Source organism: Oryctolagus cuniculus, chromosome 19 (assembly GCF_051225735.1).
Source record: "Oryctolagus cuniculus isolate XC-2025 breed Fujian yellow rabbit chromosome 19, ASM5122573v1, whole genome shotgun sequence".
Taxonomy (NCBI): Eukaryota; Metazoa; Chordata; class Mammalia; order Lagomorpha; family Leporidae; genus Oryctolagus; species Oryctolagus cuniculus.
This window is the reverse complement of record NC_142885.1, coordinates 26,661,033-26,681,039: the sequence shown is the minus strand read 5'-3', so window position 1 is coordinate 26,681,039 and position 20,007 is coordinate 26,661,033. Positions and strand designations below refer to the sequence as shown.

Here is a 20,007-nt window from a genome sequence, read left to right as displayed (position 1 = left end):
CTGGTACATAGGGAGATTACTGATGCCATAAACAGGAGTGTCAATTTGTAAAGTCAACAACAGGAGTCACTGTGCACTTACTCCTCATGTAGGATCTCTGTTCTTAATGTGCTGTACATTGAGACTTAATGCTATAATGAGTACTCAAACAGTATATTTTGCTTTGTGTTTCTATGGGGGTGCAAACTGTTGAAATCTTTACTTAATGTATACTAAACTGATCTTCTGTAAAAAAAAATAAGAAGAAGAAATTATCAATTCCCAACTTGACTCTCACTGGGATTAAACATGACAATAGGTCTGATCTGATTTCATCATCATTTAAAAAATCATCTATTATTTTTCACTTTATGTTTGTGTGGAAGCAAACTGTTGAAATCTTTACTTAATGTATGCTAAACTGATCTTCTGTATATAAAGAGAATCAAAAATGAATCCTCATGTGAATGGAAGGGGAGAGGGAGTGGGAAAGGGGAGGGATGCGGGTGGGAGAGACAATATGGTGGGGAAGCCATTGTAATCCATAAGCCGTACTTTGGAAATTTATATTCATTAAATAAAAGTTAAAAAAAGCTAAAAAAAAAAGAATGTGAATTTGCAAAAGAAATCGGTGATGTGTACCAAAAGTCTTAGCATTACAGATTATATTTATTATATACTCTTGTCCCAAATAAGCACTTCCTAAAAAAATCTTTCTTTGGAAAAAATAGGTTTCAGAAGGGCCTATGGAAACTTTTTCTTAGGGAAACTTGAGGATAGAAAAGTAAATATCTAACAGTACAGTATTCATTAAATAGTATATGATAAATCCATATGAAGAAACATACTGTTTAGCAATAAAATATATTTACATTATTAAGCAAAAAAAAATCCTTGCAGAGCAGGATGTATGATATATATTTATATATCCACTATTTTTCAAAAACATGCTTATTTATTTTTTAAATATTGATTTATTTATTTGAAAAAGTTACACAGAGAGAGCAGAGGCAGAGAGAAAGGGGGAGAGAGAGACAGAGAGAGAGGTCTTCCACCCACTGGTTCACTCCCCCAATTGGCCGCAATGGCCGGAGCTGCGCCAATCCCAAGCCAGGAGCCAGGAGCTTCATCTGGGTCTCCCACACGGGTGCAGCACTTGGGCCATCTTCCACTGCTTTCCCAGGCCATAGCAGAGAGCTGGGTCGGAAGTGGAGCAGCCAGGTCTTGAACTGCTGGCCATATGGGATGCTAGCATTTCAGGCCAGAGCGTTAACCTGCTGCACCACAGCACCAGCCCCAAAAACATGTTTATACAGATATATTTCCTCAATCTTTGTGTTATGTGAGCGAAGCCATCTGTTTGACTCACATAAGCGTACCTTAAAAAGATTGTGGAAATGGAATTAAAAGTTAAATTTATTTTGGTTCAAAACATGTTGAAATTTATATATACATGGGTTATTTAAAAGTTCATGGAAAACATGTATTATGAGAAATACATATTTCAAATGTTATGCACCAACATAAACTTATCTTCTATTTCCCATGAAATTTTGAAATCCATCAGAAAAACATGGTGTTCCTGGGAAATATCTGGCCATTGTTTAATATACTGTAGAGATGCTAAATCTGTCTGAAGTTACTAAGAAAGAATGTGGTCGTGATTAGACACTTTTTCATTTAACCTCTCTGCGTTGTGACCGATCGTCACATTTAAAGAAACTATTTCCAGGTGTTGTGCAATCTCTGATACCGAAATCAGAGCAGAGAGCGTCTTCTTGACGCGGCGGCTCACCGGCCGGAGCCCTAGGGCCAGTTGAAGGGGCTGCCCGCCAGCAGCGAGTCCCGGGTGAGCGTCTGGGCGGGCGTCTTGCCCACCAGGCGCAGCAAGTGGAGCTGCGCAATGAGGGGCGCCTGGAGCTAGGGCAGGGCCAGGCGCGCTGCGGCTGGGACGGGTATTGGGTGCGCAATACTCCATGAGAGCCACCTGCGCCTGCTCCTGCAGCCTTCCCGCGCCCAGAAGCCGAGAGGGCCATGACCTTGAGGCAGTCGGACTCCACCCAGTTCCCCCGCAGGCGGCCCAGCTTGTCCACCTGCTCCTGGTCCAGGAAGGCCACGCACGCTCGGCCGGCGGTGGCGCCCTGTGCAGGCAGGGACAGCGCTAAGAGCAGCAGCGCCGCCAGCGCTCTCACCTGGTCCATGCGCAGCGCTGCTGCCGCCGCCCCCCGCACCTGCCACACCCGCAGCTGTGCCATCAGCTCCCACACCAGTTGCCCGGGAATGAGTCTCCGCCTCCGCACCTGCCGCGCCCGCAGCTGCACCGGGAACAAGCCTCTGTCCGCTGCCGCGCCAGCACCCAGCCAGGAGGGCTGCCAGAGGAGGTGGCCAGCGAGGCCGGGCAGCGACTGCGGGATGCGGCCGCGCTGCAGCGCTGCGGAGGGGCAGGAGGGAGAGAAAGAGAGAAGGGCAGGGAGAAGATGGCCAGGGCGAGGATCTCTCAGAGTCCCCCCCACCCCAGCTCCGGGAGAGCCCGGGTCGGGAGGGGGCCTGGGGTCTTCCCCAGGTGGGACTGGGAGCTGGGGCCTAGCCTGCAGCAAGCAGGTGAGGTGGGAGGAGGGAAACCGAGGCAGGGAGGGCTGGCTGCCAGGCAGGGCAAATTAAGGAGCCTTAATGAGCCCGCCCACCTGGCCTGATCGAATCCATGAGCTCCAGCCTTGGGCCAGCCTCATGCAGGGCGCATTACCAGCCCTGGAGGGGACTTGGGGCTGGAGGTGGGGCTGAGTTCTGGGGGGTGGGGGTTAGCTGTGCAGTAGGAGTGGCCAAATGGGGCCCAAAAGTGCTGCCCTGGTTATAAGCCCCGCCTGCACCACTCCTCCCCCCATCCTACCCCCAGGGCCTTTGCACCTGCTCACCCCCCCTTCTTCAAACCCCCACCCCCAACTCTTCCTCCTCCAGCCCAGGCTGGGGCGTGGGGTTCAAATCCCACCCACAACTCCCTCTTTAACACCAACCCCCGAATTAACAAATCTGCTTTAGAGCAGTATTGGCCATGGAGGAAGGGCTACCCTGGTGGCAACTGAAGCCATGGGCTATTTACTGAGGGCCAACTGTATGCAGGGACCCTGGGGCACAACAGTGCACAAGACAAAGAGAGTCCCTGGAGAATTCATTTGGTTCCAAAGCAAAGTAAGGGGTTGTGAGCTGTGATGGTGGGAGGCCGCGCATGGGGTGGGGGGTGCAGCATGTGGCTGTAGGCGCGCCCACCTGAGGGCCGGGCCAGCGGGATTTCAGATCAGCCACGTGAGAAGAGGGGGCACAGGTGAACCCCCCCAAACTGAAGGGAGTGGCTTTTCCAAGGGGCTCTGAGCCAACTTTATCAGCTTCCCTCACAGACGCAGTGAGGGGAGAGGACTTCTAAAGCGCAAGAGACTGGAGTCAGACCCTGGGAAGAACCGGCAGACAGAAAGCAGGTATGGGGTGCGCATTTATCCTGAGGCTGAAACGCCCTCTCCACCACTACCCCGAGACCACCGCCGCCCCCCCACCCCCGTGTGGAGCCTGGAGAAACTGCAGGGCATCAGGGCATCAGCGTTTAGGGCTGTGCTGCTTGGACTGTGTCTGCCCTGGGCCAGGCCGGGGCTTCTGGGGGAGGGAACAAGAGTGGGGTCCCCATGGGCTCAGGCTGCCTAGCTCCTGCCTTAAGCAAACAGAGGCAGGGGTGGGGGCAACGGAAACCAAATAAATGTGTGTATGTGCGTGTGTGTCCATGTATGTGTGTGTCCATGTATGTGTGTGTCTGTGTATGTGTGTGTGTATTTCTTCAGGACACAGTGGCCTGGCCTGGGCAGGGGGACCGGGCCCTGGCCACAGCTGTAATTGGATTCCTGCACCAGTACAGGGTACAATGGCCCTGGTCTTGTGGTTAGCAGGTGCCAAGCCTGGGCCCCACCGGCGAACTGCAGGGAGGATGGGGGCCGCTCACCCTCCTTCCGCAGGCAGCGGGGCTGGGGTGCCATTCACCCACCTACCGCACGCCCCCCCCAGGCTGCAGCGTGGCTGGGGGCCACTCACCCTCCTTCTGCACAACCCCCCCGGAAGCACTTCTTGAGCCGGCAGGACTGGCACTGGTCACGCTGATGTTGGTCCATCTGACAGTCCCAATTGGACCTGCAGGTGTAGCAGTGTTAGGAGCCGATTGTCTAATGAATATACAGGTGTGTGTTTTTAAAGCCTGATAATTTTAGACATAACTTTCTCCATGTTTTATATTTCTATATTTTAGTTTTCGTGTATCCATTTGAAAGGCAGAGAGTAATTCTGTGTGTGTGTGGCAGGAACCCTATTCCTTGAGCCTTCCTGTGCTGCCTCCCAGCATCTGCATTAACAGGAAGTTGAAGACAGAAATGGAATCAACACTCAGTCGCCCCCATTCCATTGTAGCAAGGTTGTCTCAAGGGGATTCTTAACCACTTGGCCAAATGCTCCCTCCTGCTTACTACTTTTTAAACACCACTCTCTTACATTACATAGGCCCAGGATCACAAAAATTACCAATTCCAATGTTGGCAAAGCCAATGAAAATGGAGCTCTTACAAAGTAAATGAAAGCCTAACGAATTATTTAATTAGAAGTATTAGCTTGAATAAAATAATACCTTGAGTTTCATGTTTCATCAGGTTAGATAAGTGATGGATTTTCAATATCAATATACACTGAACATAAAAAAGATGTACAAATATTTTCAACCATCAGTATTACACATTTGCAAAAGCAGTGGATGCTTGAATAGTTCTACAAAAATGTGTTCCAAAATCATGTGATTAGTCTTTAAATAAAGGAAATGAATGTTTATCTCAATGAACCATTTCCAAAAGGGCAGAAATACAAAATAAAGACCCTATTCATTAAATAAAACTTAATAAAAAGCAATTGGTATGTGATAAATGATTCTGGTATTATAGATGAGCATTGTGCTGTCATAATCAATTGTGATATCATAGTCCTACCATTGTGCCATCATAACCCATCATCATACTGTCATAAAACACACTATGATATCATAATAAATTTTCAAATGATGAACCACCATTCTGATAACATAAGAATTCCCTTTTGCCAATATAATCCATTCTGATGTAAAAGCCTGCTGTTGCTGTAATAAAGTACCATGATGCAATCAGCCAGAGCATTATGACATCAGAATTAATTTTGATGCTGTTAATCACAATTGTTATCATAAGAAATTTTCATGTTATAATCAATTGCTATGTGGTAAACCTTGATTCTGATATAAAATACCTGTGGGGAGCAACTGGGACTAGACTAAGTTACTGGAATTAAGACTTATTCTATGCATCTGCTCTCCCACAATATGGCGCTGAGAAGGGAGTAAACAACTTTTACACAGCTGCCTCCAGTTTGACCAGTAACCTGCAGGAGCTGATCCTGCTCCTGATTGGAGGAGAGCAGCGTACTCGGCGTGTGGGTAGCAGAGTTGGGATTGGTGGAAGAGGACTATAAAGGAGAGACAACATGCACCAGGAACATCTAAGGGGAACATCCGGATAACATCTGAGCAGCCCCCGAGAGAGCCAGCCGGCAGTGTGCTGCTCCCCCGCAGAAGAGGGGAAAGTGGCAGGGGGCACCGCCCTTCCATGGAGGTGGAAGGACCGCAGCCAACCTGGGAAGAACCAGCAGCAAACCCGGGAAGGGCCGAGCAGACAAAAGAACAACGCAGGGTCTAGTGTCGTTCCTCCATGAAGAGGGGGAGCGACAATACCATTGTGATGTCAATTGCTATGTCATTAACCTACCATTGTGCCATCATAAAAATTGTGATGTTATAAACCAATCATCTTGCTACATTTACCAATTTTGATGTCATAAACCACTGTTGTATTTTCATTTAACACATTGGAAGATTATAATGTTTGTTATGTTAAACCTCATTTCTGTTATCATGATCCTGTCATTGATGTCATAATCAATTGTGTTATAATGAAAACAATATGCCATCATAAGAAATTGCGATGTCATAGATCAACATTATATTTTCATAATAACATTGTAGTATAATCAAATGGTCTGAGTAAACAACCATTCTGATATCATAAACCTACATTTGTGATATCATCAAAAGTGATATAATCTTTTCTGCCTTCATACCAATTTTGATGTCATGTACCACCTTTATTGTCATAAAACATCATGATATAATCTATTGGTTTGTGATAAGCTATCATTCTGATACCATAATTTTACATTTGTGATTGTGATGTCAACAAATCTGTTGTCATATCTCATATATTGTGATGTCATAATTAATGAATTCATAAACCTACTGTGATATGATTCTGATATGGTTATGATATCATAATAAATTTTGATATTATAAACTTACCATTTTGGTGTCCTAAATGATTGTGATTTGATAATCCACATTGTGAAATCATAGTTAATTTTGATGTTATAATTGATTGGTTTCTGATAAACATTCATTCTGATATCATAAACCTTCTATTGTGAAGTCTTAATAATTTGTGATGTCATAATCCAAATTTTAGGACATCATAATGAGTTTTGAAATCATAAATTGCCATTGTATTATCAAAAAACATTATTTTGTCATAACCAGTTGATACATGATCAATTATAGTTCTGATAGTATAAACATACCAATGTGCTATTTTAACAAATTGTGATATCATAAATCTACCATTGTTCTTTCATAAACTTTGGTGTCATCATGATATTGTCATAAGACACATTGTGAAATTGTTATCAATTTTTATGTTATAATCTACCATTCTGATATCAACCTAACATTCTATCATAATCAATTCTGATATTTAAAATGTTTCTGATGCCATAATTAGTTGTGATGTCATAAACATTATACCATATAATCAATTTATATGTAATAAACCACTTTATATTGCCACAATAATATAGTATCATACATTCTGATATCAGAAACATACCCTTAATATGTCATTGTCATAACATCGTTTTGTCATAATCAATTTTGATGTAATAAAGCTACCATTTTTCTTTAATAAATGTTTTGTTAAATCATCACACATTGTGTCATAATAAAATTTGATGTCACAAATAACCTTGCTTTGCCAAAAAAATGTAATGTTGAAATAAAATGTTAAGTGATAAAACACCATTCTGGGGGCCGGCGCTATGACACAGTATGTTAATCATCTTCCTGTGGTGCCGGCATCCCATATGGGTGCCCATTGGAATCCTGGCTGCTCCTCTTCCAATCCAGCTCTCTGCTATGGCTTGCGAAGGCAGTGGAAGATGGCTCAAGTCCTTGGGCCCCTGCACCCACATGGGAGACTGGAAGAAGCTCCTGGCTTCTGGCTTCAGATCGGCTGGAGCTGCAGTCATTTGGGGAGTGAGCCAGTGATGGAAGACCTTTCTCTCTGTCTCTCCCTCTCACTATCTGTAACTCTACCTCTCAAATAATTAAAATCTTTAAAAAAAAACCACCATTCTTCTATCGTAAAACTGTCTTTGTGAATCAGTTGTGATTTTATAAACAGTGTTCCATAATAACTAATTTTGATGGCATATACTTTTTTTGCATTATCATAGAAAAAATTGTGGAGGCAGGCATTGTAGCATAATGGATTAAATTGCCATGTGGCAAGACAACGTTTCATATGGGCACTGGTTCAAATCCTGGCTGCCCCAGTTCCAATCTGTCTCCCTGCTAATGAGCTTGGGAAGGCAGCAGAGGACAGTCCAAGTCCTCGGTCCCTGTTCCCATGTGAGAGACCTGGATAAAGCTCCTGGCTCCTGTATTTGAACTGGTACAGCTTTGGTCATTTTAGCCACTTGGGGAAATGAATATCCTTCTCTACTTCTGCCTTTCAAAAAATTAAATAAATATTTTTTAAAATTGTGATATCAGTCTATTCGTTTGGATAAGCCACCCTTCTAATATCATAAACCTACCTTTTTGTTGCCATATTCAAATTGTGATGACATAAAGCTACCTCATTGTGGGGAGCAACTCAGACTAGACTAAGTTACTGGAATTAAGACTTATTCTATGCATCTGCTCTCCCACAATATGGCGCTGAGAAGGGAGTAACAACTTCTACGCAGCTGCCTCTCGCCAATTTGATTGACTGAGCTGCAGGAGCTGATCTTGCTCCTGATTGGAGGAGAGCAGCGTACTCGGCGTGTGGGTAGCAGAGTTGGGATTGGTGGAAGAGGACTATAAAGGAGGAGAGAGACAACATGCACCAGGAACATCTAAGAGGAACATCTATCTGAAGGAACACCTGTGCAGCCCCCAAGAGAGCCGGCCGGCGGTATGCTGCTCCCCCGTGGAAGTGGGGAAAGTGGCTAGGGGGAACCACCCTTCCACCGAGGTGGAAGGGATGGTAGCCAACCCGGGAAGAACCAGCAGCAAACCTGGGGAGGGCTGAGCAGATGAAAGAACAGCGCAGGGTCCTGTGTCGTTCCTCCACGAAGTGGGGAGCGACACCTCATGCCATCATAATCAATTTTGATGTCATAAATGACCATTATATTGTCATAAAACACTGTAATGTGATTCTTCCAACCTTACCCTCCCTCACACCCACATTCCCACACTTCTTCCTCCTCTCTCTCCTATTCTTATTCTTATTTTTTACAAAGATCTATTTTCAATTAACTTTGTTTTTAAAAAATTATATTTATTTGAGAGATAGAGTTACAAACAGTTTGTGGGAGAAACAGAGAGAAAGGTCTTCTGTCCACTGGTTCACTCCCCAAATGGCTGCAGTGATCAGAGCTGGACCAATCCGAAGCCCCAGGCCATAGCCATAGCAGAGACACTGGATTGGAAAAAGGAGCAGCTGGGACTAGAACTGGTGCCCACAGGGGATGCTTGTGCTGCAGGTGGAGGATTAGCATACTGCACCACAGCACCAGCCCCTCAACTTTATACTCATAAGATTAACCCTACAATATATAAGAGTTCTACAAATAGTATGAAAAAATTATCCCTTAACAATTGTGACAAGAGCTGTTTAAAACCATTGCATCTAAAAGTGGCAACTTCACTTCTATAGATTACCTTTCAGGTACTCTATTAGTTTCCACAGATCAGGGAGAAAATATGGTATTTGTCCTCTTGTGGCTGGCTTATTTCATTAAGTATAATGGTTTCCAGTTTCATCCATTTTGTTGCATTATTTTAAATCACTGTGTAGTATTCCATAGTGTATATAAAAAATAATTTATCTAGTCTTTAGTTGATGGACACCTGTGTTGATTCCATATCTTAGCTATTATGAACTGAGCTACAATGACCAAAAACTGCCATCACAATCAATGTGGTTGTCATAAACCATGATAGTCTGTGTAGCCATAATCAGTTGTTATGTGATAAAACAACATTATCATATCATAAATCATTGTGCCATCTTTGTCAATTGTGCTGCCATAAAAATAATATCATGCCCTATTGTGCCATCACAATATGTTGTGATGTCAAAAACCAAGGAACCATCGTGAAATCATCAATATTGATATCATTAAACACCATTGGATTATAATAAAAATTTTGATGTGAAAATCATTTTGTGATAAACCACCATTCTGATGACATAAAACTACCTCTATGATGTCATAATGTATTGTGTTGTTATAAAAACCATTTTGGCATCATAATCAATTTTGATACCATAACCATCATTGCAATACCAGTCAGTTGTGGTGCCATAATACCATTGTGATGTCCTATTCAATTGTGATGTCATAGTACATTGTTGTCATAAACTAATGTTGAGATGCCACAAATTATCATTGTCATAAACCAACCATTGTAATATCATAATCAAATTTGAAGTAAAAAATGTTGACATAATCAATTTTGATGTATTAACCATCATTGTGATATTTTAGCCAATTGTGATGATAGAAAACCATTGTGATACCATAATCAATGTGAAGTCATAAATTTTTGATGTCATACACTAATATTTAGATGCAATATGCAAAACTTTGTCATATAATAAACTGTTTATTGTGAACACACGAAAGAACTGACATCATAAACTTATCATTGACATAAACTGAGCACTGTGATGACCTAAACCTTAAACGACACTACACCCCAAATGGATCTAACAGATATCTACAGAGCTTTTCATCCTACACTTAAAGAATTTACATTCTTCTCAGCAGTACATGGAACCTTCTCTAGGATTGATCACATACTAGGCCATAGAGCAAGTCTCAGCAAATTCAAAAGAATTAGAATCATACCATGCAGCTTCTCAGACCATAGGGGAATGAAGTTGGAAATTAGCAACTCAGGAATCCCTAGGGCATATGCAAATATATGAAGATTTAACAACAGGCTCCTGAATGAACAATGGGTCATAGAAGAAATCAAAAGAGAAATCAAAAACTTTTTGGAAGTAAATGAGGATAACAGCACAACATACCAACTTATGGGATACAGCAAAAGCAGTGTTAAGAGGAAAGTTTATAGCAATAGGTGCCTACATCAAGAAATTGGAAAGGCACCAATTAGATGAGCTTTCAATGCATCTCAAGGATCTAGAAAAACTGCAGCAAACCAGACCCAAATCTAGTAGGAGAAGAGAAATAATTAAAATCAGAGAAGAAATCAACAGGATTGAATCCAAAAAATATTACAAAAATAAGCCAAATGAGGAGTTGGTTTTTTGAAAAAATAAACAAAATTGACACCACATTGGCCCAACTAATAAAAAAAGAAAAGACCCAAATCAATAAAATCAGAGATGAAAAAGGAAATGTAAAAACAGACACCACAGGAATAAAAAGAATCATCAGAAATTACTACAAGGACTTGTATGCCAGCAAACAGGGAAACCTATCAGAAATGGATAGATTCCTGGACACACGCAGCCTTCCTAAATTGAACCAGGAAGACATAGAAAACCTAAACAGACCCATAACTGACACAGAAATTGAAACAGTAATAAAGGCCCTCCCAACAAAGAAAAGCCCAGGACCAGATGGACTCCCTGCTAAATTCTACCAGACATTTAAAGAAGAACTAACTCCAATTCTTCTCAAACTATTCAGAACAATTGAAAAAAGAGGAAATCCTCTCAAATTCCTTCTATGAAGCCAGCATCACCTTAATTCCTAAGCCAAAAAAAGATGCAGCATTGAAAGAGAATTACAGACCAATATCCCTGATGAACATAGATGCAAAAATCCTCAATAAAATTCTGGCCAAGAGAATGCAAGAACACATCAGAAGGATCATCCAACCAGGCCAAGTGGGATTTATCCCTGGTATGCAGGGATGGTTCAATGTTCACATTAACAGACTGAAGAAGAAAAACCATATGATTATCTCAATAGATGCCGAGAAAGCATTCGATAAAATACAACACCCTTTCATGATGAAAACTCTAAGCAAACTGGGTTTGGAAGGAACATTCCTCAATACAATCAAAGCAATCTATGAAAAACCCACAGCCAACATCCTATTGAATGGGGAAAAGTTGGAAGCATTTCCACTGAGATCTGGTACCAGACAGGGATGCCCACTCTCACCACTGCTATTCAATATAGTTCTAGAAGTTTTAGCCAGAGCTATTAGGCAAGAAAAAGAAATTAAAGGAATACAAATTGGGAAGGAAGAACTCAAACTATCCCTCTTTGCAGATGCTATGATTCTTTATTTAGGGAATCCAAAGAACTCTACTAAGAGACTATTAGAACTCATAGAAGATTTTGGCAAAGTAGCAGGGTATAAAATCAATGCACAAAAATCAACAGCCTTTGTATACACAGACAATGCCATGGCTGAGAAAGAACAGCAAATATCAATCCCATTCACAATAGCTACAAAAACAATCAAATACCTTGGAATAAACTTAACAAGGATGTTAAAGATCTCTATGATGAAAATTATAAAACCTTAAAGAAAGAAATAGAAGAGTATACCAAGAAATGGAAAAACCTTCCATGCTCATGGATTGGAAGAATCAATATCATCAAAATGTCCATTCTCCTAAAAGCAATTTATAGATTCCATATGATACCAATCAAAATACCAAAGACATTCTTCTCAGATCTGGAAAAAATGATGCTGAAATTCATATGGAGTCACAGGAGACCTAGAATAGATAAAGCAATCTTGTACAACAAAAACAAAGCCAGAGGCATCACAATACCAGATTTCAGGACATACTACAGGGCAGTTGTAATCAAAACAGCATGGTACTGGTACAGAAACAGATGGATAGACCAATGGAACAGAATTGAAACACCAGAAATCAATCCAAACATCTACAGCCAACTTATTTTTGATCAAGGATCCAAAACCAATCCCTGGAGTAAGGACAGTCTATTCAATAAATGGTGCTGGAAAAATTGGATTTCCACGTGCAGAACCATGAAGCAAGACCCCTACCTTTCACCTTACACAAAAATCCACTCAACGTGGATTAAAGACCTAAATCTATGACCCGACACCATCAAATTATTAGAGAGCATTGGAGAAACTCTGCAAGATATAAGTACTGGCAAAGCCATCTTGGAAAAGACCCCAGAAGCACAGGCAAAGCCAAAATTAACATTTGGGATTGCATCAAATTGAGAAGTTTCTGTATTGCAAAAGAAACAGTCAGGAAACTGAAGAGGCAACCGACAGAATGGGGAAAATATTCACGAACTATGCAATAGATAAAGGGTTAATAACCAGAATCTACAAAGAAATCAAGAAACTCCACAACATCAAAACAAAAAACCCACTTAAGAGATGGGCCAAGGACCTCAATAGACATTTTTCAAAAGAGGAAATCCAAATGGCCAACAGACACATGAAAAAATTTTCAAGATCTCTAACAATCAGGGAAATGCAAATCAAAACCACAATGAGGTTTCACCTCACCCCGGTTAGAATGGCTCACATTCAGAAATCTACCAACCATAGATGCTAGAGGGGATGTGGGGAAAAAGGGACACTAACCCACTGTTGGTGGGAATGCAAACTGGTCAAGCCACTATGCAAGTCAGTCTGGAGATTCCTCATAAACCTGAATATAAGCCTACCATTCGACCCAGCCATCCCACTCCTTAGAATTTACCCAAAGGAATTTAAATTGGCAAACAAAAAAGAGGTCTGCACCCTAATGTTTATTGCAGCACAATTCACAATAGGCAAGACCTGGAACCAACCCAAATGCCCATCAAGAGTAGACTGGATAAAGAAATTATGGGACATGTACCCTATAGAATACTATACAGCAGTCAAAAACAATGAAACCCGGTCATTTGCAACAAGATGGAGGAATCTGGAAAACAATATGCTGAGTGAATTAAGCCAGTCCCAAAGGGACAAATATCATATGTTCTCTCTGATCGACGATAACTAAGTGAGCACCAAAGGGGAAACATGTTGAAGTGAAATGGACACTATGAGAAACAATGACTTTATCAGCTCTTGTACTGACTGTTGATGTACAATGTAATACTATATCCATTTTAGTATTTTCTCTTTGATTTGTTCTAGTACTATCGGTTGAACTCCATAATTAACACACAATTATTCTTAGGTGTTTAAATTTTAACTGAAAAGTGATCCCTGTTAAATGTAAGAGTGGAAATAAGAGAGGGAGGAGATGTACAATTTGGGACATGCTCAATCGGACTTGCCCCAAAGGGTGGAGTTAGAATCATGTCAGGGAATTCCAATATAATCCCATCAAGGTGGCATGTACCAATGACATCTCACTAGTCCAAGTGATCAATTTCAGTTCACTATTGATCACACTAATAGGTCTAAGAGTCAAAGGGATCATACAAACAAGTCTAGTGTTTGCTAATACTAGCTGATAGAATCAAAAAGGGAGAGAACGATCCATCATGGGAAGCAGGATACACAGTAGACTCATAGAATGGCAGGTGTCCTAAATAGCACTCTGGCCTCAGAATCAGCACTTAAGGCATTCAGATCTGGCTGAAGAGCCCATGAGAGTATTTTAGGCATGGAAAGTCAAGACAACCTGGAAAAAAAAAAAGAAGACCTAAATGGAAGATCTCTGCAAGTGAGATCTCAGTGGAAAGAGCAGGGCCATCAAAGAAGTAGGTACCTTTCTCTGAAGGGAGGAGAGAACTTCCACTTTGACTATGACCCTGTCAGAATAAGATTGAAGTCAGCGAACTCAAAAGGCTTCCATAGCCTTGGCAACTCATGACTAGAGCCTAGGGAGATTACTGACGCCAGAAACAAGAATGTCAAATTGTTAAGTCAACAACAGTAGTCACTGTGTACTTACTTTTCATGTGGGATCTGTCCTTAATGTGTTGTCCAATGTGAATTAATGCTATAACTAGTACTGAAACAGTATTTTACACTTTGTGTTTCTGTGTGGGTGCAAACTGATGAAATATTTCCTTAATATATACTGAATTGATCTTCTGTATATAAAGATAATTGAAAATGAATCTTGATGTGAATGGAATGGGAGAAGAAGTGGGAGATGGGAGGGGTGTGAGTGGGAGGGAAATTATTGGGGGAAGGCATTGTAGTCCATTAACTGTACTTTGAAAATTTATATTTACTAAATAAAAAAGAAAAAAAAATAACAAATATATATACTGAATTGATCTTCTGTATATAAAGATAATTGAAAATGAATCTTGATGGGAATGGAATGGGAGAGGGAGTGGGAGATGGGAGTGGTGTGAGTGGGAGGGAAATTATGGGGGGGAAGCCATTGTAATCCATTAACTGTACTTTGAAAATTTATATTTACTAAATAAAAAATAAAAAAGAGGGTAAAAAAGACTCCAGAAAACAGTTATGCTCCACTTCAAAAAATGAATAAGCGTTATTAAAAGAAGAAAGGGGTGTAAGTGTGTTCTTCTAAAGGAAACAGAATGGGCAAAAGCTCTGAGGTAGAAGAGTGCATGGCAAATCCATGGTATCATCCTATCAGATATTGCCAGCCAGGCTCTAGAGGTTGTTAGGATTCAAATTCTACCTCTACTGGCTGATGCTGTGGCTCAATTGGCTAATCCTCTGCCTGCGGTGCTGGCACCCCAGGTTCTAGTCCCAGTTGTGGTGCCAGATACTAGCCCCGGTTGCTCCTCTTCCAGTCCAGCTCTCTGCTATGGCCTGGGAGGGCATTGGAGGATGGCCCAAGTGCTTGGGTCCCTGCAACTGCATGGGAGACTGGGAGGAAGCACCCAGCTCCTGGCTTTGGATCAGCACAGGACCAGTCATAGTGGCCATTAGGGGAGTAAACCAACAGAAGGCAGACCTTTCTCTCTGTCTCTCTCTCTCACTGCCTAACACTGCCTGTCAAAAAAAATCAAATTGTACCTCTACCAACTACAATTTGTGTTACCTTAGGCAAAATATAAAACCATGATAAGTGCCCTTCTAATGTAAAATGAAGATGATTATTTTACTTCATAGGCAGGTTGGATCAAGCAAATTAACATATAGACAGCACATATCTAGTAGTAGTGTTAGGATTATTGTCAGATATTATTTATATATATTATATAATATGATTTGATATTTTATACTACTTGTCTAGATAGAATTAAAACACTGATTATTCTTTCTTCTGTTAAAGGTAAAAATACTGTGCATACATTTGTTTTAATTTTTAGATTGAAATTAAAATTTGTGTATATCACATACATAAAATAATCATACATTCTAACAATACTGTTCAATGACTTTTGGTAAATGTATACTGTCGCTCCCCCTCTTCGCGGAGGAACAACACAGGACCCTGCGCTGTTCTTTGGTCTGCTTGGCCCTCCCCGGGTTTGCTGCTAGTTCTTCCCGGGTTGGCTACCGTCCCTTCCACCTCTGTGGAAGGGCGGTTCCCCCTGCCACTTTCCCCACTTCCGCCGGGGAGCGGCACACCACCGGCCGGCTCTCTTGGGGGCTACTCAGGTGTTCCTCTTAGATGTTCCTGGTGCATGTTGTCTCTCTCCTCCTTTATAGTCCTCTTCCACCAATCCCAACTCTGCTACCCACATGCCGAGTACGCTGCTCTCCTCCAATCAGGAGCAGGTCCTGCTGTTTATTGGTTGAACTGGAGGCAGCTGTGTAGAAGCTATTTCCTCCTCTCCAAGCGCCATATTGTGGGAGAGCAGATACATAGAATAAGTCTTAATTCCAGTAACTTAGTCTAGTCTGAGTTGCTCCCCACAGTATACCGGTGGGAAACCATCACCACAATCCAGCTTTAGGGAAGTCCCATCACTCCAAAAGTTCTTTCAAGCATTTTTGAAGTCTTTCTCCAATTTTACCAATTTTACCCAGCAGACCCATGTAAGTCATAAACTGCTATCTCTCCATATATATTTGCCTCTTCTGTATAAATGGAATTATAGACTATGCAAAAAAAAGACTTTGGTAGAATGAGGTGTGTGGTTGAAGAAAGCTTGGAAGGGCAGTGGTTTTATGCTGTGCAGTGCTCCAGTGAAGAGCAAAATCAGTAGAATTTCAATTTATTCTTTCCTCCATTTTGGAATCTCCCAAACCCACAGTCAATAAAACCATGAGATTGCAACCATTCTATTATTTTCACAGCAACATGTTGTAAGCAATGACCAGAATCACAAAACCATCTTTGAGAATTGTGGTGTTTACTTTGAAATATGAAAGGAAAATATTCCATAATGCAGTTCCAAGGATACAAAATAACAGTTAATGTCAATTAACTGACATGAAAGATCTAGAACATATTTTAAGTACAAAGGCCATCATATATTTTAAATAGAAATCTATTATGCTCCTTGATTCATTCAATAATCCTATAAACTCCTAAAGTACAGGACTGAATTCATAGACTACACTTGTTACACTACAGGTATGGATAGACACACATATTTTCAATAAATTCTTTCTGAGTTTATGAGTGAACTTTACAAAGAAGCTAAGAAAACACAGTTTTCTGATTATATCAAGCATTGAGAAATCTGATTGGGATGATTTGCGTGATGCACCTGGCCTTACATGTCAGTATTACTCTTTCTTGAGAGGTATAGAAATTTTCCATAGCAGCTCTCTAATGAAAATTGCAAGTGAGGTGGAATCCAGTGTTAATTCTAAGAAACAGTAAAACAGCTTTGTAGGATCAACATTAGAATGGAGTCCTATTGCCACAACACGTGTGTCACATTATATTGTGATTACCAAGAAAAACATAGAGAGTATACTCATTCTAAAACTAGTTAGAAAATATGTAAATGAGCTATTTAGCCAGCAAACTTTCCAAAAATTCATTTTGCAAAAGTTTCTCCATTCCTTCTGGTTCCCCTCTGCCTCTGGGTTTCTGTTGCCCCATATTCAGTCCATCTCTATCTTGCTTTACATGTGAAAATAGAATGAGGATCTTTCTAATGTAATTGGACCTAGATATTTACATATTAAAATATATTATTCATTAAACACTTACTGTTTACCTAATTTAAAATAACCATTTGAGATGTGTAGGATAGATGAATAAAACTGATACAAATCAGTGGCTTTGTAAACCTTACATTGTATGAGAACCACAGTTTGTCAGACACTGAACTATTTTGTTTTTATTTATTTAAAAGGCAAAGTAAAAGATAAAGAAGGCGGTAAAGAGAGATGGGGAAGAGTGTGATGAGGGAGAATAGAGGGAGAAAGCATCCAACCACTGGATCAATCATCAAGTGCCCATCTTTAAGACTGAATCAGTCCAAAGTCAAGAGCCAGGAACTCCATCCAAACCTCCCAGAGGTGTGGCAGGACACAAGCCCTTGCACCATCCTCTACTGCTTTCCCAAGTACATCAATAGCTAGCTTAATGGTGGTTGCTAGCATTCAAAGCATCACCCCAATATGAGATGTGAGCATTCCAAGCTGTAGCTTAACATGCTGAGATGCAATGCCTACCACACACTGAATTATTTTACACAAGTTACACATCCCTCACAACAAGGAGGCAGATGCCTTTATTATCCACACTTTATAAGAAGTTGTAATAAATGTTTAAATGCAAGGCTACATGTCCAGTTTTACACACACAGGAATGATTCCAATCCATGCATCTAACTCCAAAGCATACAGACTTAATCATGACAAAACCCCACACTTTATGAAATGCTGGTAGCACACAAATATGTAGAAAGAGAGGCATACTATACAATTATTCCCTAGCATGCTAATTTGTAATTGTCCCAATTATGTTTACTTCCCACAAGAAAGGATGCTTTATGAGCCAAGCAGGCCTTAGAATACAGGAGTTAAGGGAACACCTTACTGTTTGTTGTCCAGCTACTTGGCCTTTTTTGGCCTCAGTTTCCTTATGGATAAAAAACCCACAATGTCCAACTCACAGAGTAACAGAGAGAATGAAAAACAAATGTGTGTAGAATGCTTGGCTCACAAGAAGCACAATAAATTGCTGCTGCTATCTGTATTCCTAGACACAGCACTGGCTCCCACAGCATGAAGCCAAAGCTGGGTATACAGTAAATCACTGAAAAAATATAGGTTTTTGGGTATTTCTCATATCTTCTAGGTTCCTTGGATATTTCTACCAATTCAACAAACATTTGAGCAGCTTCTATTCCATGTTAGGCTGTTCAAAGGGTTAAACCAAACAGAAAAGTTGTCTACTACTCACTACATAATGCTATGGTTGTCACCCCTAACTTGCCTTCCTTCCTAATACAAAATTATAAGGCAGGCACTCTCTCTAGACAAATTTACCAACATATTAAACATCTAACCCTAATTTCACTAGAATTATTTTACCATATTCTTGCAAATCAATGCAGTCTGAAAATGATTTATTTGTTTAACCTGTAAAAATAGGCTGGTTGGAATTATTATTGTGAGGCAGGATGTTAAGCTTCCACCTGCAATAAGTTACAAATACAAATTTCAAAACACATGCTTCCATTATGTGGTGATTAACTGAGGCAAATTCTACTATGGCCTTGCTTGAGTGTTGATGGTGCAAAGGTAATTGAGGAAATGCACAGGCTCTTCATCAGCATACCCCATCTGTACAAAGCATTAGGCATGGTGGAGAAGAGATATTCCAGACTGTCCATGCCAACCAAGGATGAGAAATGGTAAATGAGAAGTGGGGAGAAACAATACCAGCGTTCATGGTAAAAGGAAGAGTCCCGCCTTAATATGTTGACCATGCAGGTATACTAAGGACTTGTCCTCCTTTTCGTCAATGACCCAGCAGGCTGGTTCACCACACTGATGAAGTAATACCTGATTCAGTGCCCACAGGTCACAATTATCTAGGCTATGAGCCCAGTAAACAGATGAGTGTCTCCCACAGAGGTGCCGGTGGGGTGTATGAACTACTGTGCCAAGGGACCTACTATGGAGACTATCTGGGGGGATGAGCCACATCAGTGCTGAGGAGTGTCTGAGCAACACATGAAGTTTATCTGAAATGAGACAACTTGGGATCCCCCTTCAACACAGCATCTAATAGTGACCACTTTGATGTGGATGGCCAGATGTGGTATCAGCTTGTGGAAAGTGGATGAAGAGGTGTCAGGCAGAACAGCACCTGATGGCACACCTTTAGCTTCATAGTTCTGAGTGACAAGCACAGCAGGAAGCTGCTGCTGTGAACACTCCATTGCGTGGATGTACTTGGGTATTTTCTAGAGTGTTGAGGGTCTGCACAGCTTAAATTCAGGGGCTATGACCATCAGGGCAAGGAAAGTTGGTTTGGACTGTTGTAGGGCTCCTCTTAAAATAACAGAGGGGTGAGCATTGGGGAACAGCATGTAAGATGGCTCTTTCGAGACCCACATCCTATATTAGAGTAGGTTTGAGTCCCACTCCACTTCCAATCCAGCTTCCTACTAAAGTGCACCCTAGAAGGCAGCATATAATAGCTCAGGTACCTGGGTCTGTGCCACCCACACCGAGTTCTGGGATTTTCACTTCATAAAACCTGATGTTTTCACATCACAACCTGGCTGAATTCCAGCTATTGTGAATATCTGGAGAGAACAATGGATGAGAGATCACTGTGC

The 20,007-nt window shown here is 41.3% G+C and overlaps 1 protein-coding gene across 1 annotated transcript; it reads right to left on the bottom strand.

Annotated features, from left to right (window-relative positions):
- Positions 1-1,785: 1,785 nt before the first annotated feature.
- Positions 1,786-19,605, bottom strand: LOC149120435 (nuclear receptor subfamily 2 group F member 6-like). The gene is made up of 3 exons (XM_089320793.1): positions 19,545-19,605; positions 1,953-2,410; positions 1,786-1,875 (listed from the first exon to the last, which is right to left on the bottom strand). Exons 1-3 carry the CDS (start codon positions 19,603-19,605, stop codon positions 1,786-1,788), a joined length of 609 nt encoding a protein of 202 aa, XP_089176919.1.
- Positions 19,606-20,007: the final 402 nt, after the last annotated feature.